General features: G+C 45.7%; 1 protein-coding gene across 3 annotated transcripts in view; it reads left to right on the forward strand.

Annotated features, from left to right (window-relative positions):
- Positions 1–22,697, forward strand: part of GALNT7 (polypeptide N-acetylgalactosaminyltransferase 7) — a 94,475-nt gene extending 71,778 nt beyond the window's left edge. The window contains exons 3-12 of one of the 3 annotated variants that reach the window (XM_072952449.1): positions 32–198; positions 4,011–4,141; positions 4,399–4,478; positions 6,697–6,879; positions 9,752–9,869; positions 11,219–11,341; positions 14,155–14,373; positions 16,320–16,418; positions 17,131–17,259; positions 20,249–22,697. In XM_072952449.1, the coding sequence (XP_072808550.1) occupies positions 32–198; positions 4,011–4,141; positions 4,399–4,478; positions 6,697–6,879; positions 9,752–9,869; positions 11,219–11,341; positions 14,155–14,373; positions 16,320–16,418; positions 17,131–17,259; positions 20,249–20,386 (1,387 nt within the window). In that variant the 3' untranslated portion in view covers positions 20,387–22,697. Of the gene's footprint in view, positions 1–31; positions 199–4,010; positions 4,142–4,398; positions 4,479–6,366; positions 6,550–6,696; positions 6,880–9,751; positions 9,870–11,218; positions 11,342–14,154; positions 14,374–14,482; positions 15,421–16,319; positions 16,419–17,130; positions 17,260–20,248 lie in introns of those variants that run through there. The other 2 variants (XM_072952450.1, XM_072952451.1) reach the window with 2 other exon arrangements.
- The last annotated feature ends 1,577 nt before the right edge of the window (positions 22,698–24,274 follow it).

Consider the following 24,274-nt stretch of genomic DNA (forward strand, 5'->3'; position numbering starts at 1 on the left):
AAATAAACATGATGAAATGTTCCTTTTGCAGGTGCAAGTATTGGCATTACGATGAAAACCTGCTGACGGCCAGCGTCGTCATTGTCTTCCATAACGAGGGGTGGTCCACCCTCATGAGAACAGTCCACAGCGTAATTAAAAGGACTCCAAGGAAATACTTGGCGGAAATCGTGTTAATTGATGATTTCAGTAACAAAGGTAATGGCTGTAGAATTGACATTTTGCCTGTAAGTTAATTATGAACAGTTGCAAAAATGTGATTTCAAAATAGCCTGTAGAAATTAATCGTCAGCTTCCATTGCTAGCGCCTGTTACCAGGTTGGCACCGTGCCAAGCACCGTTTGTGACCGACTTTGTTCAGTTCTGACAGTGATCCTTGTGATGGGTATTGCTCATCTTCATTTTGCACTTGAGGCTGAGAGATGTTAATAACTTGCCAGTGATCATAGAGGTAGTCATTAACAGTTCCGTCCAAATCTAGAGAATCGTAAGTCTGTGTATTTACCCACAGCCTTATGCCATACCAATTTGGGGGGCCTTGGATTTTATAAAAATCTAATCATGGAGGTAATTTATTGAACGACTGAAAAAAACCCAATGGCATGTATATTGTAATGCCACCCAGCGCTCCATCCACAGTTGTCAAGCTGAAGTCTATACACCTGTTTGATAGCTTGTAGTCTGCATTTGAATGATGATACAAATACTGAATTTGACCGGAATCCGTGGATTATTTTTATTTATAATAGAAAGTGTCTACTAAAGCTCATTTTGTTCTGTATTTGATTTAGGATATTGAATAGAAGGAAACTGTTTTATTTTTTATTCCTTTTAAAGAGTGAGCTCTAAAAGCATTTGAGGGGCATTGGTTAGTCTTGGTTCAACTTGGCCAGAGAGCGATTGAGCACTGATTTTCCAGATAAGTGGGTTTTTTTAAGTTAACTCTTTTTCTTCATATAGATCCATTATTATAAGCTGAATATATCTTCTTAAAGGCATAAGTATCAAAGGATAGATAATGCTAGAGCTCAGGCCCAAATCAGCTTGCAACTGTGCTGCTGAGACCCATGCCTGGATGTTCATGTGTTCCTCTTTTCTTGTCACAAAGCTGAACTGAAACCTTTGAAAATTGACCAGAGAGCTCAGACTCCTCAATGACAACAGGATATTTGCTTTTTGGCAAATGAGTTTTACAGGGAATTTCTGTGCACAAGCAGTGATGCCAGTGAGAATAATGTCAGAAAAGAAGTCAAAACATGGGCGGCATGAAGATACCATTCAACGTGGCTTTATAGAAGCTTCCTCCGAGGCTTAGTTTAGAACTTGCCCAGTCTGTTAAACGTCTGCTGGTTTTGCAAGGGCACTGCTGGAACCTTGATCTTGTACACACACGTTAGTGTGGAGAAGAAATAGAAATGTGGCCTGCTTCCTTCCCAGTCCTCTTTGTGCAACTGATCACTTCTTTTTCAACTAATCATTTTTAATTACAGCAGAGAATGTGTAACTTTCAAATTTTCAGTCCTATCAAATGCCTTTAACGCAGACATCTCAGGTGTAATTTTCTACAACAGGAAAATTTTCATTAAGAATACTATTTCTGTCTCAGGATAAATATTTGAGAATATGTTTTTAAGTGATATTGTTGGTACCGACAGTGTTTCAGATTTAGCAAAACTTAAATCTACAAAAATAACTTGGAGAAATCTCACGTCTATGGTTGTACTGATTTTTAAGAACTCCCATGTTATCAATATAGGTAAAAGCTTAGTAAATAAAGCCTTGGGGGAAAAAAAAAATGAAGATACACCAGAAGAGGTATGCCATTCTAAAATCTTGCTTTCTTGTTTGGCTCAAGAAAAGAACAAAATTTGGGGCTTAAGTTTTTTGTCCATTTTACTTTAATTTTTTTGTGATCAGTGCTTCTCTTGTTACAAATCTCTAATAGTCACACAGTCTCTTGTAGCATATTTTAAAAGCAGTTACAGAGATCCTGGGTTCAATCCCCACTACCTCCATTAAAAAAATTTAAAATTAAAATTAAATGCAACTACATGCAGGGTCTGCTTAGCTTATAGCGTGTGGAGTCGTTGGTTGGGGCTACCCCGGACAGAAGTACAGAAGGTCTTTAATTACTCTTTCCAGTTTCAAAACAACGGTGACATTTGTCAGTCCTGTCCTCAGTAAAATTTACATAGCTTTGGGTAAATCTGACTTGAGTGAAAACTTGGGTTGTTTTCTTTCCCCAGTATACTCAGTAGGTAAAACTTTGAGTTATAATTTTTCTTTTAAAGGCAAAATGCTGAACTAAATAATATAAAGCCTCACCAAAGAGCTGGCTGCTGAGATCCCTTGGGTTTCTGGAAGTTGCAGTACCCTCAAGACTCAAAGGTCTGGGGCCTCTGGACAGTGTACACTCCTGCCCACCTGAGCATCAGGCAAAGAGCTGCAGGACCCACATCCTCAGCGCAAGACTCAGGGATGGAGGCTGGGGGAGCACTTCCGCTCACAAGTGTAGCATCATTTCCACTGGCCTCTCATTGGCCACGGCAAGTCACTTGGCCCAGGTTGCGGTCGCGGGCCGTGGAGGATAATCATCCCCGGAGCAGAGATGGTCAAGGTCCTGGACAGTGGCCTGTCCACTGCAGTGAGACCCCCTCCCCTCTGCAGCCCAAGTCATCTTAACCAAGAATCTAAATTTGGAAAGCAGGCCATCAACTCGTTTCTGGCCGTAACAATTTAGGTTTATTTATATTATGTATCCAAAAAATACCTAATGTAATTCCGAAGGGGCTTTAAAAAAAAATTAGGATTGTACTGAGCTTTAAAAAAAACAAAAAAACTTACATTGAAGGGAAAATTACCAAGACTTTCTGGGGAAAGTTTGTAATTCAGCATGAGAATTTTATTTATAATTCTCAATAAAACTGGACGCCAAAATCGAGAAAGGAAATTTTTTTCTCAATTTTGGATTCCCACATGTGGGCATGTGTGAGTTTGTTGCTAATTATAAGCTCCTTAAAAATGAGTCAGATATTAAATGTACCGCCTGATCTGCCCATTTAACCACTAGCTCATCATTAAATACATCTATTTTTTTAAATTTGTTTTTGTATTCATGGGCCAAAATTTTGAACAACTTAAAAATAATTTTTGTGTCTTCAAGAAAGGATCCAGGAATTAGCTGTGGCTGTGATGAGCCAATTTCATGGGCTCATAGTGATACAAACAAAACTGTTCTGTTGCAGCTGGAAAGCCAAGATGGAAACTTTGGCAAATATATCTTGTCTTGATAACACAAAATTTCCTCTATCAAATTGCAAACATTATATATTTACATATATATTATTTATTATGTGTAAATGTTATGTGTATTTATTATACATGTGTAAATATTTATAAATATGTACAGATACAGATGCACATACACACATTAGATGCTTAAAATACAGAAAAATGGGACCTTTTATTGTTATTTTCCAACTTGATGGGAACTGTATTGATCATCACACCAACACTACACCCTTCAACACTGATTGTAATGGAAAGAGGGTTCAGAAACAAATGTTAACCTGTCCCCTGTGTGGATTCCAGTGAAGTCCTGTACTGTTATGTGTGGGCAGTACGTCTTCAGAAATACTGAACCGTTGCCTCCACCGAAAGCAAACAAACTCTTGTGCCCAAAAGCTTCTAGATACGATATTTGAATGTGATTTTTTTTTTAAGTTTTCATGTCAGTTGGCATTTCATAGTCCTCGTTTATTTCATGTTTAGGGGGATGTTTGATAATTCTGAGGCCAGGTAGTTCTCTGTAGGCATATTATGCTCAAAATTTAGCTGAAACAATACACTTCACCTTACTTCCCTGTCGATTACATGCAGTCTGGTCTGTGTAAATTACTGACCACCCAAAGTGCCCGTGTATGTCCTTGTTTCTTGAAAAAAATACTAGTTTATCTGGTTTATAGACATAAATATAATTTGTAATGTTGATTGAATTGTTTTATTCGTAGAACACTTAAAAGGAAAACTCGATGAATATATTAAGCTGTGGAATGGCCTAGTAAAGGTGTTTCGAAACGAGAGAAGAGAAGGTTTAATTCAGGCTCGAAGCATCGGTGCCCAGAAGGCTAAACTTGGACAGGTAGGAAACATTTGACACCTATAATGTATGTCACCATTTTGGATTTGGTCACCAGAAGATCAGATGCATTTTTAAGTACGCTTTGGGTTTTTAATGTTTTTCCTCATTGAAATGAAAATGCCGACTTAAACAGATAGCTTATATATTGAAACTGACTCGACGTCAGTCTGCGTAAACGTCTCATTTTAACTTGCGTGTGATGTGTGATGCGCCATGTGTGAGGAGTGCTCTTTCACTCTGCCTCTTTTTTTTTTAAGGTTTTAATATACCTTGATGCCCACTGTGAGGTGGCAGCTAACTGGTACGCACCACTCGTAGCCCCCATATCTAAGGACAGGTAACATTGCCCTGCTTTTTTTTTTTTTTTTCCTTTCCTGGTGGAAAAGTAAACCTCATCCTAGAAGGACAAATAATATTCTCATTCTTCTGATCCCCATCCCATTCAGTGCATCAGTCTGTGTTTTGAGTGTTACCTTCCAGCTAGTTGTCATCCGGGCTGTAGCTGGTCAGGTGCTTGGGGCCAATTCACATGCGGGCAGTTAGGCATTTGGGGCAACCCCGGCGGGGGGGGGGGGGTCTCACCCAGAATCACTGTGTGGTTGAGTTTCTGAAGAGACTTCCTCTAGCTCCAGGAACTTTCTCTAAGAGTGATTGCAACTGCTCCCTCCCCACTGTGGTAATAATCTGAAGACTTGAAGGAGCATACTTTGAAAGTAAGCTTATTGCTTCTTTTATGCCCTTTTCCATGATTGTTTTACATAATAAGGACCAGGTGTTACTTGCGGCAAGGCTTTAGGTTCCCACCAGACCTTTAAAGTGAAGTAGACAGCTGTCCTATGGAAATGTGTGACCACCATTCTAGTCACAGAAAAGTTAGCATCCGTCTCTGAGGTCCCAAAGCCTTCCCTGCATTTAGTCCAGAACTCTTGACTGCTTCAGAATCTAGGAAATTTAAGACGTGTTCCTGTGGCAGTGGCGTGAGTCAGAGGAAGAGCTTCGGAGGATTCAGTCAACAGAGGATTTACCGTAAATGGTTTTCACGTGCTGTCTGATTTAATCCTCACAGCAGCTCTGCAAGACAGCTGTAATTAGCTCCATTGTACTGGAGGGGATGCTGAGGCTTAGAGAAATTAATTAATTTGCCCCAAATCAGACAGCCGGTAAACTATCCAACTCAGATCTCTCTGGGACGCTTTCCACTGCACTACTTAGAAATCTGAGAATCACGAGAAGTGAAGAAAGATAACCAGCCTTCACCCCTGCAGGTGACAACTGGCAGTCCTGGGTGGCGAAGGGCGGTTTTCCGCAGGGTCCTGTGGCTCCCCGCTGGGACCCTCCCCTGGCCCCCCGGGAGCCCACAGTCTGGAGTGAATAAAGCACCCTCTGTATTCTAAGCCCTGTAGATTTCCCCCTTCTCCATGGTTTCTAAACATCTAAAAAGCACCTTGACGTGGCTATAAAAAACACATTTTTTTCCTGAGAAAATGAGCGTTGGAACCAGCTGGGCCCCGATTATCTTTGAAGAGCTGGCTCTGAACCTGATCAGTCACGTGGGCCTGGCCTTCTCTCCAAGCCCAAAGGAGACGTATTTTGTGCTCCAAATACTCAAGCCGCTATTTAAGTTCTTCAGCGGGGTTGCTAATTTTTTTTTTCTTTTTTTAAGAAAGCAAGAATACAATACAGGCCTTTTTTTTTTCTTTGCAATAAAGCTAGGGTTTTTTGGCCATAAAAGGAGTAGGAAAAGAAAGTGAAGTCGATGTACAGAAACCAATTTTCACGATAACTGCCTGCACAGATGTAGACGGCGGTGGAGAATTGGGAGCATCGCCGAGAATGTGGCCGGTTCCCTCTCCCCCCCCACACGCTCATTTTTAATGGAGGGAAAGTAACAGGCAGGGAAAGCTGGTGGATAACGCAGAGCTCCCAAGAGCACGTTGCCTCCAGGACCGAAGTGAAAATGCGGAAGCACTGTTAAGTTCGAAGACATGCTCTTTGTCCCTGACAGTTGCCTGTCAGCCAAGGGAGTCTCCTCCGTCCTTCCCTTAGGAAGACAGCCCCCTTGACGTTCGAAGGCGCCACTCACTTCTGTTCCCCACTGGATATTAAAGTCCCCTGGTGGGGAGGGAGGGGAAGACCCACAATAAAAAGAGATCATGTAGTTAGGCATGTTGGACTGGTGAGTGTTGGGTTCCTAAATGCTTTTCCGTTTTCTGTAAATGTTTCAGAACTACGTGTACTGTGCCTCTAATAGATTACATAGATGGCAATGATTATTCCATTGAACCGCAGCAAGGTGGGGACGAAGATGGTTTTGCCAGAGGGGCCTGGGACTGGAGTTTACTCTGGAAACGTATTCCTCTAAGCCACAAGGAAAAGGCCAAAAGAAAGCATAAAACTGAACCTTATCGGTAAAGACTGCGACTTCATTTTCTTCTGTGGAATGTTTATCTAAGTCCTTGTTTTCTTTTTTTTCCTCCCCTATGTCCTCATGTAAACACGTGGGTCCACACATGCCTTCCCATTTCATCTTTGCTGCCACCACCAACCCCACCCAGAACCATTTGCACTGTGCCGATTATCGATGTCATAAATGGCAACACATATGAAATTGTGCCCCAAGGGGGTGGTGACGAAGATGGGTATGCCCGAGGAGTGTGGGATTGGAGCATGCTCTGGAAACGGGTGCCTCTGACCCCTCAAGAGAAGAGAATGAGAAAGACAAAAACTGAACCATATCGGTAATCACTAAATCACTTACATGTTTTTTTTCTTTTCTCTAGTTGCTGCTAACCTATTAACCTCTTGCAGAGCTGAAAAAAAAAAATTCTTCTTAAAACTGTAGATGCTGACTCAGATTCTGAAAGGGTTTCTTTCCTGGCGCTATTTCAGACGTTTAAATTCACAGTTGCTGCTTTGTGGTTGCTTTTTCCTTAGAAACAAGCTCCACTTGGTGGGGGGGGGGGCCTGGGGATGGGGATGTTATATAGCGTTAGTTCCAAATTCAAGTGAAAAAGAAAAAAAAAAGAAAGAAAAACTTTGTCATCCTGTCCTAGTAGACTAGATGTGAAATTGTGTTCTTTTGACAGTAATGTCAATCTGTAAGTTTAAGATGCATTCACAATCCAAGTTTTATATCCATTCTCATACCTTGAGGGTAGTGTTAACAGTGAAAGGCAGTAGTAAGAGGGTTTTTTTTTCCTTCTTTTGTTTTATATGCTAACTCTGAAATACTAATTTTGCACCAGTTAAATCTGATGGAAACAGTCCATGACTCTGGGAAATGTTAGATGGAATCCTCTCTTACTTTATTCTCAGGAGAGCACTTGATTAAAAGAAAACTTTATTCCAAAATCAGCCTTTCTCCCTTCTTGTGACTTCATCAAATAGAACAATTTATGCTGTTCTCTGCATTTTGGTCTTTTCACTGGAGCTTTTTACTGTCTTTCAGAAGAGTGGCCCCAACTGAAAAGTCTGCTTAAATGTTAGGGTAGGCTTCTCAATGTGTCTGACTTTATTTTTCTGATCTTATGGTTCTGCTTTTGGTCTCTCTCTCCTTGTTACGCTACTGATAATGTTTGAACTGAGTTTGGGGAAGGTGTCTCCAATGTCCTGCAAAAAGTTGGTGGGATTTGGGCATGTCGTGATACCAAGATACTGAAATGGCAAACATAAGGAAATTATACAACTTTCAGCTTTATTTGACACTTTCCAAATTCCTCTTTGAAATCCTTTTTCAAAAATTGTCCAGGAGCCAACCATTTAACCGCTTAACCTGACTTGCGAATAATTCTGGGAGAAAAAAATAAAGGGTGATGATGACAGTTATATTTCTGCCAATTCCATGGGCTAGTGAAGAGAATTTTTTTTAAGTGCTAGAAAAATTTAAGGAAGGTTTTCCTTAAAATAGCTCACTGGTTTTCGTGTTAAGATACATTTTCAAATATATACTAAGTGGGAATATGTTTAAAGATCAAAAAGACATCGCTATTGTAGAAGAATGTTAAATGACAATTGAATAAATGTGGTGTGAAAATACAACCAAAAGTGTGATGCTGCTGCTTAGTGCAAGGCAGCACACAGGAAGGAAAGCCTTGTACAAGAGAATGGCTTTCCCCGACGTGATTTCCTTTTAATACTGAAAATATCACTTGATTCATTATTTATTTAATACTTAATAAGTGCTTACAATGTGCCAGGCCCAGTTTTCTGGGGGTGAATTTTTAAAAGACATGTTGCCTCGTGGCACTTACAGTGCACTGGGTGAGGCAGAAATTAAACTCTACACGAACAACCCTGGAGCTGCAGGTGTGATGCATGGGGTGATGAAAAGCCACATGGTCCATGCAGCCCACGGTGCCTTTGAGGCCAAGCCCTGTGTGGGAGGAAGAGGGACATTTCAGGAGGGGACAGCAGACGTGAGGGCCCTGGGACAGAGGGGAGTTGGGCGTGTTCCAGCTGTGAAGCCCTGGACCCACAGAGCCAGCTGCGCCCGGGAGAGGGGAAGTCTGGCGTCCCATGGGCCCCTCTTGAGCCCATGACCAGGCTCAGACTGGGCAGAGGAGAGCGGAGGACCAGTCAGGGGTTAGTGTGCTTGGTCTCGCATGACTGCGGTGTCGCTGGGAAGAAGTAAATTCCGGATATATGTTCAAGGTAGCGTCAGCAGGCATCGGTGATAGATTGAACATTAGGTGTGATGATGAAGGTGAGAATCAGATGCAGTGATAATTGATTGTTCCCAGGGACGAGGGGAAACAGGATGAGGATTATTCCCCGTGGCTTCTCCTCACAATGGGAGTGGCTTGTCCCTAAAAAGCTACCAAGTCTTTTTTTCTCTTGTCCCTAAAAAGTACCCAACTCAAGATCCCACTGAAGAAGCCCCACAGAGGAGGGAGGGGTTTATCTCAGTGGTAGAGTGCATGCTCAGCATGCATGAGGTCCTGAGTTCAATCCCCAGCGCCTCCATTTAAATAAGTAAATGAATACATAAATAAATAAATAATCCGAATCCTCTCCTCAGGAAAAGAAGCCCACAGCCACCTTTTGGCGTCCCCGCCCCTGACACAGTAAATGGCTATGTCTGATTCTCCTGTGTCACTACTGCACTACATTTGCAAACTCTGAATGAACCGTGGCTGTTCTCCTGTGATTTACACCCGTATTTGGCAAACCCCTAAGCTATAAAATTAAAAAATGAGAGACTGCTTCCATGGCGTATGGTTTTGCTCATCCCAGAATGACTCATAAATCACTGGGGGAGTGGTTAGCAGACCACAGCTGTCTGGCTCAGTATTTGTAGGAATGAAAGAAGAAATTCTATTTTAACTTAACTCTACAGGCTTAATTTTGAGTTCAGCAAAGGAACCCAGGCGCCCTCTAATGGCAAGATGATGGAATGCTCTAATTTGTAATGAACTGTAATGTTATTTCTGTCAAAAATTATAGTAAATTCTTTAAGGAATTATGAACAGATAGTTTTGTGAAGGCTTTATAATTTCTTAATGTTTGGCCATCAGTTTCGTCTCTTCTGTGCATTGTTTAGACTGTTGTCTGTTGGTGAAGGGGTGTCGGGGGCTTGTCTTTAAAAGTCATCACCGTGTTTCTTTTCCTTAGGTCCCCGGCCATGGCTGGAGGATTATTCGCCATTGAACGAGACTTCTTCTTTGAATTGGGTCTGTATGATCCAGGTCTCCAGATCTGGGGTGGGGAAAACTTCGAGATCTCATACAAGGTAACGTTCCCTTTAAACAAGGGCAGTTTCCTGAGCAGTTACTGACTCTTGTGACTTTCAGATGAGGCTGGTTTCTTTGAGGGGAAAAAAAAAAAACTGCTTGATGCATTTCTCTAAAGTACAGGGAATGACCGACACAAATATTTGCCCTTTCGGGAAACATAAGGCAAAGTACAAGCTCCAGACTTACTACATATGTACATGGCTCAGCTAAAAGATTGAGGCCAGCAAGCTTCAGAAATAAGACTCCTACCCCTGCCCCCCCACCCCCAAAGGTTTTCTTTACTTTTGTTATAGGCGCCTTAGGAGGACTTGCATGTGTAGGGGTCCCATTTGACCACCCACTGATAAAGCTGCCCGTCACCACTGCAGGACAGGGTGGTTCAGGACAGAAGCAGATCCCAGCAGTGACTGGGCATCCTCAGACTGGCCCTGGAGCGTCCTTCCTGCCCCCTCCCGCCCACTTCCCAAAATAAAGAAAGAGTTGAACAGATACTTGTTACCTCTTGTCTTAAGTGTCCAGCACTCGGCACAGTGAGGGACAAAGGAGGAGTCACTCAGTCCTGGCTGTCGAGGAGCTTACAGTCAATAAGAGATTAGAATTATGCTTAAATCCGGAGTAGGGTCAGAAGGTAGCAGGACGCTGACTGGTGTGATTAAGAAGCAGCATCCCGCTGGAGGCAGAGTTGGGGGAGAACAGGAAGACGGGCGTGGGGCCAACAAGCAGGGCCGAGGGGGAGGGGGCAGGGCACGAAGGTGGGGACAGAGGTGGGGACGTGAAGACAGTTCATGAGATGGGGAGGGGCCGACAGCATGAGTGAGACAGACACCCAAGAAGACGAAGCGGGCAGGACGTTAGGACCACAGCGAAGAGACCCCTTAATGCTGAGCTGCAGGTTTACTGACTTCGACAGGCAGTGGGAACCGTCAGAGATCCTAAGGGAGGGGAGGACCCGCCCAGAGCCGCCCTTCAGCTCACCCCGTCTCCTGCTGTAAATACGGGGGGCGCTGAGCAGAGGGAAAGCAGAGGAGGTTACTACGACAGTCGCCCGGGTGGGAGACGTGTAGGGAGCAACGAGCAGCGGCAGGAATGAGGAGTCCGCGTGGCTGGAGGTCAGGCTGGGGAGTGTCGCGGGGGCTGCAGGTGCTCGGAGGAGCCCGGGTGCCCGCGTGCCTTACTGCATTCCCTCGAGGCCTCTTGGTTCTTCTGTGAGTTTGAAAAACAAGGGAATTATCTTAGAACCTGTTAAGTTCATGAATTCCCCGTGGACACTGTATCTAATTTAGACTTTGACGTTTACAAGGCAGACTTGGCATTTGAGACAGCTGCCACGTCTTCTTCCCCGTAGATCTGGCAGTGTGGGGGCAAATTACTGTTCGTCCCCTGTTCCCGCGTCGGACACATCTACCGCCTCGAGGGCTGGCAGGGGAACCCTCCGCCCATCTACGTGGGGTCGTCTCCTACACTGAAGGTGAGTCTCCTGGTCAGAGGGGGAGGAGGCAGGGGACCCGACACAGAGGTGCCGCGGGCAGAGGTGGTCACCTGAATGACCACTCGCCAACTGGGGTGCAGCTTCTCAGCAACCAGGCTGGTTCTCACCTTGAGCTGAGGCTGGACTTACTCATGAAACATCTTACTGTTTTTTAAGATTATTCCTTGTGTCCCATTGTGATTAGAATTCCTGTATTGAATGTTCTCCATGAAGACATCTCAAATAAATTTTAAAAACCTAACACTGTGTGGGAAAGTAGTTGAAAGGGACACGCCAGCTTCTCTTATTCACACTCGAGTAAAATACTGTTTTATTTGATTTTTACAAGTAAAGGATTATAATAGGAGTTTGTATTGTAAACAAAATCAGATTTTTTGAACCGTGCTTGAAAAGGATGAGTATCTTTTGTCCCTCAAACCAGGGACAAACCAGGAAAGCTTCACACAGAGGTCAGAGGCCCCGCTGATGGCAGGACAAAGGCCTGTCTCCTTGATGGAGCAATTTAGAAGGCTTTTGGGTTGGGCAGCTTTCGTAGACTCTTGCAAGCAGCTCGCTGTGGTGCCCTGCATTTTCCTGGAGCCCTCAACCAAGTCAAAAGCAGAAGGAAGTCTATTTTTGGCTGCAGATGCAACTCGGGGCAATTCCCCAAAGGGGAATAAGTAACAGAAACAGAGACTAGGCTTTGAGGATCAGCACTGCCCTCTAACCGGCCAGATTACTGTAGATGTGGCCAAATGGAGCCCCCGCTACAGTGGGACGGGATTGAAGCATCCACGCCGAGGCAGAGGTGGCACCAGGTTCACCCCAGGCCTGCCTGCACCGCAGGAGGGGAGCCTGCCCTTGGGATCAGACCCACAGTCAGGAGGAAGGATGCAGAGGCAGGCTAGTTCGGGAAGGCCTGTGCTGCGAGGAGCAGGAAAGGAGAGGTGGGAGGGAAACACTTATCCCCTCTGAAGGTAACCGTGGGCGCCATCAGGCCCCAGTAAACGGCACGGTGAGCTCAGCCCTCATCAGCCCGGGGGGCGCACAGGGTGACCCGCTGTCCTCCATTGACGTGCGTCCGCTCCAGCCTCTGGGGCTGTTCATCAGCCGTGGTCCTCTGAGCTGTGGGCCTCTGCGGCCAGCTGTCTCCCAGACCCCTCCGCCCAGGGGACCCTCAGATGTTTCAGACTCAGGGTCGTTGGAGCTGGTGTTAAACTTTTCCTCAGAAGCGGCTCCTTTTCCCGTGTCTTCTGTGCCCACGAGTGAGACTCGTACACGCCTCTTGGGTCCAGTCCTCTCTACACCCAGCATGGGCTCTCCCTGGGGTGCTCACTGCCCCCCCAACCCCTGCTCTCTGCCCTCAGGTCCGACCCCCTCTGCCCACCTCCACGTGCCCGGGTTATTCCCCTAAAAACAGAATCTGATGTCTGCCATCTTCTTAGGCCCCTGGGACGGCTGTCAGCTAGGGGACCAAATGCAAAGTCCTTAAAAAAGAGCAGCATTACTGACAGCTGACACTGCGTGAGGGCTTAGTGTGTGCACATTTAAATGCTTTACATAGACTAACTTCTCAATTATCCTCAAGGGAGGAAACCGAGGCAGGCTTTCTCTGCGCGCCCTGCGTTCCTGTTGTGGTCATGAACTTCTCTCCGGTCTCCAGGTGCACCGTGACTTGCCGTGTATCTGCGTAGCTCTCTGTCCCGAGTGCCCCTCACTGACCACGCCTTCAGGACTGATCTACCACGCCCCTCCGGCGCCCCCTCCATCCCAGATAATTAAGTGCTCCGTCTTTTTGTTGCTGTGGCCTCATGCGTGTGCACTTAACTCGTGTTCATTAATACCTAGAAGACTTGGACTGTGTGTAACCTCAGATGGGTGTGTGAGGATTCAGGACATTTAGCAAGAATACTGTGTGCTCCCTTTGGACACTGCTGCTGAAAACGTTTTTGAGCCCACGGGCTCTCGCAGCCACACGCCTGTGGTGGTGCACTCACCCTTTGATAGCTGTAGCCTAGGAAAAACCGACTCTGAACACTGGGTGTTCCTCCTCCTGGTGTAAACTGGTCAGCGACCATGGCCTTTTTTGGTAAATGGAAGCTGTGGCGGAACCCAGCCGTGGCCCCTTGCCTGCGTGTGATCTGGGGCCGCTTCTCACCGCAGCAGCCACCAAGCCACGACGGCTGCGCCCCGGGCCCCGGAGGGAGCCTGCCCCGGCCGGGGCTGTCCCGGGCCCACCGCCGGCCCTCACACCTGCGCACACTCGTTCACTCGAGCATCAGAAGTTAGATCTTTGTCCTTTACCGCGTCAGCTGATTTGGTGGTTCTTCAGTGGCTTTTCAAAGTGCACCAGGTCGGGGAGACATCTAGGTAGCCCTGGGCCGCCGTGAAGTGGCCTCTCACAGCCGTGACCCGGCCGGCAGGCCCGCCCGCAGAAACGTGTCTCATTAATCAGAGTTGTGTCCTCCTGGTGGCGTCTGACGTGGGGCTTCCCGCGAGCGCGCCGGCAGCCGGGGGACCAGAGGAGGCCCCGCGCTGGCCGGGACCCTCTGTGCGAGCAGGACGGGTGTGTCAGCTTGCAGGGCACGGTCTTCAGCGCGGCACACTGGATTCTGTGTCCACCACTCTTCTGTTGACACGCATGACAGTGACCTGTCAGCCAGTAGCTCACCTGCATCTGTTGTTTAATTAAATATCGGGTCCCACTGAAGTGAGTGTGTTGGGGCTGGTCACAGTTCGTGTCTGAGAGGGGCTGTTCGTGACGGTACAGGTATTTTTACTGTTTACAATGACGTTAATCTTCTTTGTCGCAGAATTATGTCAGGGTCGTGGAGGTCTGGTGGGATGAGTACAAGGACTACTTCTACGCCAGCCGTCCCGAGTCGAAGGCCTTGGCGTACGGGGATATATCAGAGCTGAAGAAGTTTCGAGAAGATCACAACTGCAAAAGCTTCAAATGGTTCATGGAAGAAATCGCCTACGATGTCACGTCGCACTACCCGCTGCCACCCAGGAACGTCGACTGGGGAGAGGTGAGTGCCGGCCGGCGCCCAGACCTCGTGGCAGAGACAGGGAGACGCCGGAGGGCGGAGGGGGATGCTTGGGGAAAAGTCTGGTGGAAAACTGTCTGTTCACCTCCAGGCCTTTGCACCAGACAGTTACCCTACACCGACCTCCCGCCCCTCCTCTCAGAGTCCCCTCCTCTCAGATCAAATCCTGTCGCCCCCGAGAGTCAAGACCACATTTCAGTAGGAATACCTGGTTAGTATAGCACCTTCTGTGGGAAAGGGATGAATTCTCTTGGTGAACTTGCCAGGAGATGCCTTCAAAACCCTCCACATGCTCATGGCTCTCAAATTTCCATCTTCAGCCCAAACCTCTGTCCCAGAGCCCAGACAAGTACGTCCAGCTGCCCACTGACATCTCCACATGACCGTGCAGACCCGGCCTGGGTGACGCTGAGCTCCCCCTCTTCCTCCCCGTCCCTCACCTGTGCTGGTTGCTCAGGCCAGAAACTCTGGAGTCATCCTTGAATCCTCTGTTCCCACATGTCACAACCAGTTCCAGAATCTGACCCATCCTCTCTGCTCTAAGATGGACCGTGCCTGCCTCCAGCCTGTCCCGGTCAGGCCACATCTCTGCTCTCTCAGAGCCCTTCCATGAGGCCCCTTTCACTCTGAGGGGGGCACAGGCCTCTCTGGGGGCCCTTCCTCCCTGGCCTCACCTATGCTGCTTCCCGCAGCCCCGCTGGCCTCTTCCCTGGGCCCCCTTCCTCCCGCACATTCACCCCGGCCTGTCTGCTCCTCCGCCCGGAATGCCTTCTCCAGGCAGATGTCACTCAGCGGGATCTACTCTGCGGCCCCCAGACACTCCCCCCTCAACTTGCTCCTCTTTTCTCTTCTCCACGATTCTCACTCCCCACTTTCTAACACGTCGTTACGGTTCTGCTCGCATCCTGTCTTTCCCTCCCTAGAGCCCAAGCTCCCTGGGCGAGGTCTGCACCCTTACTCTTCACTGGGGTCTCAGGCCTCCCCACGCCCGACACAGCCCTCACCTGACGGCTGATGAATAAGCGGAAGCGTGCGTGAGCAGGTATTTTCCGTCCTCCCTGTATGGTCTCACCCTGGACACACCTTCAGTTCACCCCTCCCCGCTCCGGCCCTGCACCTCACACGCCACTTCTCCCAGCTCCCCGCACTTCCCACAGTACACCCCAGCCCACTCCTCTCCTGCGGGGGCAGCCTCAGAGCTCCCTCTCCATCCCAATGCCCCTCCCACCTCCCGACAGACAGGAGGCCTCCAGCCAGGATGTGCTTCTCTTGGTATCTTAAGCTCCGGTAGTCAGTATTTGCTGACTGAGGGAATGAATTAAACATTTCATCCAAATACGACAGTAATTTATAATACAGATATGTCTGTCATATTTCCAAAAAGGAAAAGGGTTATATTTTTGTACAGAACGTGCATTGCATAGATGGAAACCCGTGCCTGCTGCTGCTCACCGGCGATACCCACGGTCTGGGAAGGGTCCCAGTGCCTGGTCCTCCAGCCGCCCTCCGCACCCCCCGCCCCTGCCCTGCAGGCAGCTGTGGGGGAGGCGGGGAGCGTCACCTCCCGAGCTCAGAGCTGGTCTCCACAGTGTCTGTGACCCCTGTGGTCGGTCCCTTTGCTCGGTGCCTCACTCACACGAAGGGTCATGTATCTGAAGTGGTATAATGGTCTCTTTATTTTTCCTTCTGTGCTATTTGATCGAAATCTGTAGGCCAAGACCCCTAGTTGGGATGGGCCCACTCCAGTGTTGACTTTAGGACCGTGAACGATCTCAGGGGTGGCTGTGCTCTGAGCCCCTCCCGGGCTGCCAGCCCACACCCAGCCCTGCAGGGGGCTGCAGCCTAACTCGGAGCTCTTGGACTCCGGTGCGAGAGCATCCTAGGGCTAAACTGTTGCCTGCCTTGTGGTTCTGTGTTCATTTTTGTAGATCCGAGGCTTTGAGACTGCGTACTGCATTGACAGCATGGGGAGGACCAACGGCGGCCTGGTTGAGCTGGGGCCCTGCCACAGGATGGGCGGGAACCAGGTACACGGCGCACCTCCGATGCGGCGGCCTGAGCACAGGCTTCAGTCTGGGCTGCAGTTTGGTACCTGTGTCTGTGTGGCAAAGGAAGACATTCTGTGAAAAGTCGGCAGTGCTAAAACAGTTACTCCAACGAGGGGATAATAACAGTATTGGTTTTCACACAAGCAACCAGAATCCAGGATTTACGCCTAGTGTGAGAGTGGAATACGTCCTTGCCTGCGTGTGTAACTGCAGGAGCCTTGCTCCCTAACCGTTTGACTTGCACATACATGTTGTTCAGGATTCTGCCTCCCCCGCCAGTGAGCTGGAGCACTATTACCAGTAATGTGTGTTTTACTAATGTGTTTTCCTATTCCCTTTTATGGTGTTTTTCCTGCCTCAAATTTAGATTGTGAAATATTATCAGGTCTGTTTCCACATTTCCCTTTTCTTACATTGTTGGTACGTAATATACACGTGTGACTGCCCTCTTCTGTGCCTAAAAGGCTAAAGAGAGCATAATGCTCTGAGTTAGAAGGGGTCTTCACTTAACATCAAAGTGAAGGTAATTCCTGTCTTTGGACTTAACAATTCTGAACATAAATGTTATAGAAAAATAAGATAGTCACTGAGTTTAATTACAGGAGTTAAGTTTCTTTCTTTCTTTTCTTTTTAATGTGTATCTACAGAGAAGGCGCCTCTCTTACTTTTTTCTTTCCCTTTTTTTTAATAGCTTTTCCGAATCAACGAAGCTAATCAGCTCATGCAATACGACCAGTGTTTGACGAAGGGGCCTGATGGATCAAAAATCATGATCACCCACTGCAACCTGAATGAATTTAAGGAGTGGCAATACTTCAAGGTACGCTGCATCTCAGCTCCTGAAATATATGCTGTTTCACTTTAATAACACCTCCCCGTGGAATTTAGACGCATAAACTGTAGAGCCTGCACTCACGCTCACTTCCATTTCCCTCTCATTTGGTCGTTTGGTCTCCTGAGGACTCACTGCACCCCATTTATTGCACCCCGTTTATTCTCGGGTGCAACATTGTCATGGCAGGAGGCCATACGAGGTCCATGCAGACCCACTGCTGATTTCAGTAACACAACGTTTATAAATACCTATCTCTGTCTATGTATGTGACTGTAACCAGTGACTCGGGCAGATGGAAGAAGTCACTGCTGTTCTGTTGTCAAAGTCTGATCTTTTCAATCTGAGTCATTTGTTCAAATTACATATATAGACACACATAAGTATACCTACATAGGACACAGAAGCGGTTGCGTTTATTTTTGCATTTTATTAATTTTTAAATTACTGCCGCCTGTTGTCCAGCAGGTGGGGGTAGAGACAAGCGAATAACGTGCTGGGCTCCAGGCCCTCACCCATCCCATCACGGCCATTTGCTCAGCACAACAGCTTACATGTCACCTGCTGCTGGCTTTAAAGGTCACGTGCATTTACTGGCTTGACTCTGGGGGGGGCAGTTTTTCTGCTGGGAGGGAGTTTCATGTAGGAAGTGTCATCGCGCCAGGTCTGGAGGTCGGAAAGGCTTTCTGCGGAGGCTGAGTGAGAAGCCGCGGGGGAGCAGAGGCGCCTGCGAACGGTGTCTGGTCTGCTTCCCCGAGTTGCTCTCCACATGAGAGCGCGTGGGACCCCGTGCTGCGAGCTTGGGGAGCGACTGGCATTAGTTGAGGATCCCGGTGATAGGAAACGGGATACTTTCAGGAAAATAGTTCTGGAAACATTGTGAGGGACGGACCGGTGAGCAGGAGACCAGCGGGGTCAGCAGCTCGCTCGCCGCTCGGTCTTTACATCCTTACAAACCGCAGGCGCGCTCCCCGCAGATTATTCCCTGGGGTTACAGCTGACAAACTTCCTAAACTGGGAATTCAGCCTGAGAAATGCTGTGACTCTTTATGTATTAATTCCCATAAAAGTAACACTCATAACCCCGTTTCATATTAGTGTAACACTTTTAATGAAAAGTAACTATTTTCCCCCAAGAGCGAGAAGAGTGGCGCTGTTTTATAGTCTTGCCAGTTGCTTTAATGTCTGGATTCTTGCCGTGCTCCTGCACTGAGCGGGATGCGGGATGTTGTTCAGTTGCGCATCTGAGGAAAGTCCTGCATGACGTACACACCGAGGGGTAAATTAACAGCCTCTCAGACGGATGTGGCTGATCTTCGTGCCGCACCACAAGTGTGTAAGAGGCAGTTTCTTGAAAGGCATTTGCAGTTTAGACTCTAGAATCCATCAGTGGACATTTTGCCCTGTGTTACCTTAAGCCCACTGGTCTGTCTTACACTTTGGACCTTTTGTGACATCACACACCCGCTGCTCCTTTGGAGAACACTGGCTCACTGAGTAACACAGGTCATCCACAGGATGGCCCACCTCATTGTGCAGTGCCGAAAAGTCACAAAGATAACCACTGGTCTTTAAATATTGTGACGCTGTCCCGTTCATGGTGGTGCATACGAGTTTTCCCAAACTCTCATTTTTTTTGTTTGAAAACTCAAATCTGATCAATGGCAGCAAATACCATCAGATTTACATTGTTGCTTTTAGCTTGAAGTGACCGGCTCACTTCATTTTCTGGAAAATGTCTACCCAGTCCCAAATCTGAATAATCATAATCTGTCCACGCCTTGTCCTTCCAAGTCAGAGTGACATCCCAGGAGAAGAGCAGCTCGTTCAGCCCTGAGTCCAGCCACTGCGAAGGGAAGTGCATTATGCAGTCTTCCTGTACCTTCTCACGGGATGTTTTAAAAAGTATACTCGAGGGTCAAGATTTAATAAACCAACACATTTTACTGCTTCGTCAAGGCCATTCTCCAGTGAAACTGGCTTTTCTTTCCTTTGTAATTGTGAGTGTGTGGCCGTGGGGAAGGTGCCTGCTTGACGATGCCACAGCCCCAGAACCTCTACCAGCCAGGGCTTTCCCACCATCAGTATAAATGTCAATATGATGGAAAGGGTTTGTATTATCATGAAAATAGTTTTGACCTTACAGAAGCAATCTTAGCTCATCTGAAGCCCACACTCTGAGAAGCCCTGAGCTGTACTGAAGCAGCCTCCAGCAGAGGACGGGCTGGACCCCGGCAGGGCAGTGGGGATGGGGAAGCAGGCAGGCAGGAGCACCGCACGTGCTGTCCTCGCTGGCAACTGGGAGGGTGGGAGCCATCCTGAGGGCTGGGAAGCAGGAGAGGAGCCAGAGGAGCGGGTCTGGAAGGGAAGACAGTGAATTCAGGTCTGAATCCATGGAACTGGAGGCATCAGCAGTACATTATGACTTACCAATAAAAGTATGTGGAAGATTGACAGTCAAGGGAAATCCAGAATCATAATGAAAAAGAATAGGAAAAGGAATGTACGTGTGTGTATGTATGACTGAACTATTAAGCTGGACACCAGAAATGGACACAGCATTGTAAACTGACCATGCTTCTGTTTAAAAAGAGAATAAACAGCAAATTTATACTGTGTAGCACAGGGAACTATATTCAATATCTTGTAGTAACTTATGGTTAGAAAGAATATGAAAATGAATATATGTATGTTCCTATATGACTGAAGTATTGTGCTGTACACCAGAAATTGACACAACATTGTAAACTGACTATATACTTCAATTAAAAAAAAAAAAAAAGGAAACCATAACTTTGGAAATAAATAAATAAATAAAAATTTTGAAAGAGCAAGAGAAATCCAGAGTCAGGTGTGTCTGGATCATGCCCTGCCAGTTCGCTCAAATTGTCTTCCTTTGAAAGCTAAGCAGTGACTTCGTCGAACATCAGCGATACGAAAGTGCACACATAACACTGCATTTCGCTGTGTTTTCCAGAACCTGCACAGACTCACTCACGTTCCTTCAGGAATGTGCTTGGATCGCTCCGAGGTCCTCCACCAAGTGTTCATCTCTGACTGTGACTCCAGCAAAACAACTCAAAAGTGGGAAATAAATAACATCCACAGCGTTTAGAAAGAAGACAAGAAACCAGTAACCTACCTACTGACATGTCAGTTTGTACAGGACCGAGACCTGCCTGAGACCTGCTGCAACTGTCATTACCTGCACAGCTCCGAACCCAGGGGCTCCCCAGGGGCCCGAGGACGTTGACAAACTGTGATTTTACAATAACATTAGCATCTGCAGTTCCTGTTTACAAAACTGCTTTTACCTTAAACTTTGTAGATGTTTACATCTTCTGTTTTGTTTTGTTTTCAGACGACGTTGGTAATCTGTGCGTTTAGCTCTGCTTTATTCAGAGCAGAGTTAAAAGCATCACCGTCTTCTTTGGGATTACACTCAGGGGTCGGAAAGGCAGTTTGATTTTTTTTTTTTCTTTTTTAACACACTTGAAAAAAGGTTGGAGTAACCAGACTTTCATATCTAACGTGGTGATTATCAGCCTGTCGTGTCTTTATTTAATTTTATGTCTTTTTGAAGCACTGCCACAGGTTCTTCGCCAAGGTGGCCTTCGTTCACAGTCATGCTGCTTTTTTGAAAGGTGAATTCCAACACATTTAGTGCCTCTTTCATTTCTTGGTATGTATTTCAAGAGCTTTTGATGCAATTTTGTAGGATGGTGATGCTGGCATTGTCACCTGCCTGAGGAACGCTTTTGCTCCTCAGAACTGAATTTACATGTTACTGTTTGCTCTGAAATTGAATGTGTTGTATGGCTTAAAAAAGAAATGACAAGCTGGAACATCAAAGGCGACTCCGTAGGGTTTGAGGACTATGTGGCATTAACTCCCTCCCTTGCTGGCATTCCCAGTGCCTCTGTCAGAACCAGCTCCGAAGGCAGCAGAGGGGTGTCTGCCAACCAGAGAAGCATTGTCCGCTAACACTTGGGATGTACTTGTCCCCCAGTACCTGTCACTACAGAACATATAAATAATTCTCAGTTTTGAAACTTTGACCTGGGGATAACAAAAACAACAAAACACCACTGTAAACACATCAAAAGGTTCGTTCTGACCGAGGTGAGAATTTCCAAACCCTTGTTGGATGAAGCCTTACAAGACTACTGTGTGTTACAATCTAAGCTGTGCAATTTATGAAGCCGAGAGTGAATGGATGTTTCATTGATATCTTCATCCAAATGAAATCCCCTGCACATTTTTTAAATTAAAAAAAGGCTATTTAAAAATATAGTTCATTAACAAATAGGAATTCCTTTCTGTTAGATTATCTGTTAGTTCTTAGTGTTTCTTAATTTTTTTTAAGGAAGCATATTTCTATTAGTATTTTTCCAGTGAAAAGAAGACTTGTTTGAATTTACACATTTATTAAGACAGTACCTACTTTAGGAAAACCAAATACTGCGAGTGGTCAATTAGATTTTAATTTCTAAATAGTCTTTTATTACCTATAACGTTAAAATGCTATGTTGAATGCAAAAAAAATTTAAAAATAGAAAAGTGATGAGGTAGGGAATAGCAAGTCCATGAAGCATTTTTGATCCTGTAATCATGATATAATTACAATGAAAGGAATTCACAAACTACTGCTAGAGGGAAATATTTTTAATTCAAACTTAAGAAAAGAAAAAAAGAAAAACTCAACATTTGTGTAAAAGAAAAGGCTACAAATTTGTTTCAGCAAAGCTTAGCTCTTAAATTTGGAGAGTCAAACATCCTAAACAAGAGTTTTGTTTATAACCTTGAATTGTTAGTTTGTATTTTGCTACTGATCTGTGGTCAACCATTTTAACTTTCATTCCTCTCTAGGGATGTCTAAAAAGGAATACATTTACATGCTTATACAATTGCGAAATAAATCAACTATAAAAAAGGAACTAAGAGAATTGGTACTTTTATGACTTGTGTTTGCAGATAGGTTCCATTTTCCTCGTTGGGGAGATTGTAACTCTGTTAACTATGCATCGGCCTAAGGTGGCACGTGAACTGTGCGTGTGAATTTGACATGGGTATTTTGTGCAATTCGTTACAATAGTCTATAAAAATGATTCTATATATTGAAATCAGAAACCTTACCAAACACGAAAAACATCAGAAGCTGCTGACATAATGACTATTTTCTACTGCAGGCTGCTTAGGAAATAATTCCCATTTCCTTGCTTTGTAAGTTGATAATATCACTATGCATTTCTACACATTTTATAAATTTGATTTATGCAGATTTTGATACACTGTATGTTTCTGTAGAAATTGTATAAAGATTCAAAATTTTATTAGGGATAAATCTGAGAAGTTTATGTATATCTTAATTCTGGGTTGCTTGTTTTTTAGGTGAGAACAAATAAAATACTGTATTTTAATCCATGGATTTTTTTTCCTTAGTACTTGTGATCATTTCTGTATCTAAACATCACACATTTGCAATAATTACTTGATTTTATGGTTTATAAGATACACTAACATAATAGCTAAAATATCATAAACCATAGTTGTATGTTGAATGTGGGCTTGAATGTCAGAATTGTTTGGAATGTGCGTGTGACCCTTAACCCGTGTGATAGCACTTTTAAAAGTACTACGCACTATGAAAATGCATCTTATTCATTAGAATCAACCTGTTACAAAAAGGAAATGGACGGAAGTCAGAGTGATTTGAGGGGGACCACTTTCACGGGAATTAGAGATTAAAGGAAGGACTCTTTGTAAACTAAATTCAGTCATTGCTTTGCCAGTCTCACGTTTAAGATTTTGAAATGCCCGTAGTTGCGGTTGGTGGGTTTCAGTTTTGTAAGTGGGTCGGGCTGAGGGCCCACATCTGAGCAGAAGTGGGCTGGAGGGAGCCTTCATTTTCATAAGAGAGTTGCAATCTGCTCCTCTGACTTGTGCAGTGTGGTGGACTTGCCTGTATTCGAACCCCTGTTCTGTTACTAATTACTTGCGTGATCTCAGCAAGTTATTTATGCAGCTCTCTGCCTCGGTTTCCCCGTTTGTAAAATGGGGGAAATAATAGTGCCTCTGTTTCATGGGATTCTTGTGAGGACTGTGTATGTTAATATACATAAAGTGCTCTGAGTAGTTCCTGGCATCTAGTCGGGATAATGTAAACGTTAGCTATTGTTACCTGGTTTCAAAGTCGTAAAACCTATCTGTAATCAGAGGGGTTAGTACAGCTACATGGCAGATACAAAGGCTCTGTGTGTGTGCCTGTGTTTCATACGTGAGGTATCATTGCCTCCACTTCCCAAGAAATTAAGCTCGTAAGTTAAGCTTCTTATACTAGGGGTGAAATGGTTATCTGTAAGGGAATAAATTGTTATCTCTACCTCTCACTGTTCATATAGCATGCGTAGAATGTAGTTTTCAGCAGTCCAATTTATAATTTAGCCTTTGGATTGAACTAAGTGCATCTTGAAGAATGTCTAAAATATTCCTTAAATTATCTTTATTGGGGGTGGGGGGGTGATTGTGTTTTTCTTTATTTACTTACTTTTTTTTTTTAGAGGAGGTACCGGGGCATTGAACCCAGGCCCTTGTGTATGCTAAGCATGTGCTCTACCACTGTGAGCTATAGCCTCCTCGCAAATTGTCTTTAAATAAACTTTTTCTTGGGCTTTCGATATGAGCAAACAAATTCCAGCTGTCTTTATGATTAAATGCCCGAAAACCAAACTAAAACTTTCAATAGAAAACAGAGATGAATAGACGTCCACCTCTGGCCGTATTATAATCATTGTTAGTGCACTGATGCTGCTGTCCTAACAACCATAACACTGTACAAAATACGTGCAGCAGCAGTTTCCAGGAACTGGGTTCCCCTTGTGTGTCCGCCCGGAGGAACTCCCCACGCGCGGTGCAGGAGGCGCCGCTCCGACGCTGGTGACAGGGCTGAGCTGCAGCGGCACAGGAGGCGTCGGGCTGCGGGGACGGCTGGAGTTTGCAGGGC

This window comes from Vicugna pacos, chromosome 31, assembly GCF_048564905.1.
Source record: "Vicugna pacos chromosome 31, VicPac4, whole genome shotgun sequence".
NCBI classification, from domain to species: domain Eukaryota; kingdom Metazoa; phylum Chordata; class Mammalia; order Artiodactyla; family Camelidae; genus Vicugna; species Vicugna pacos.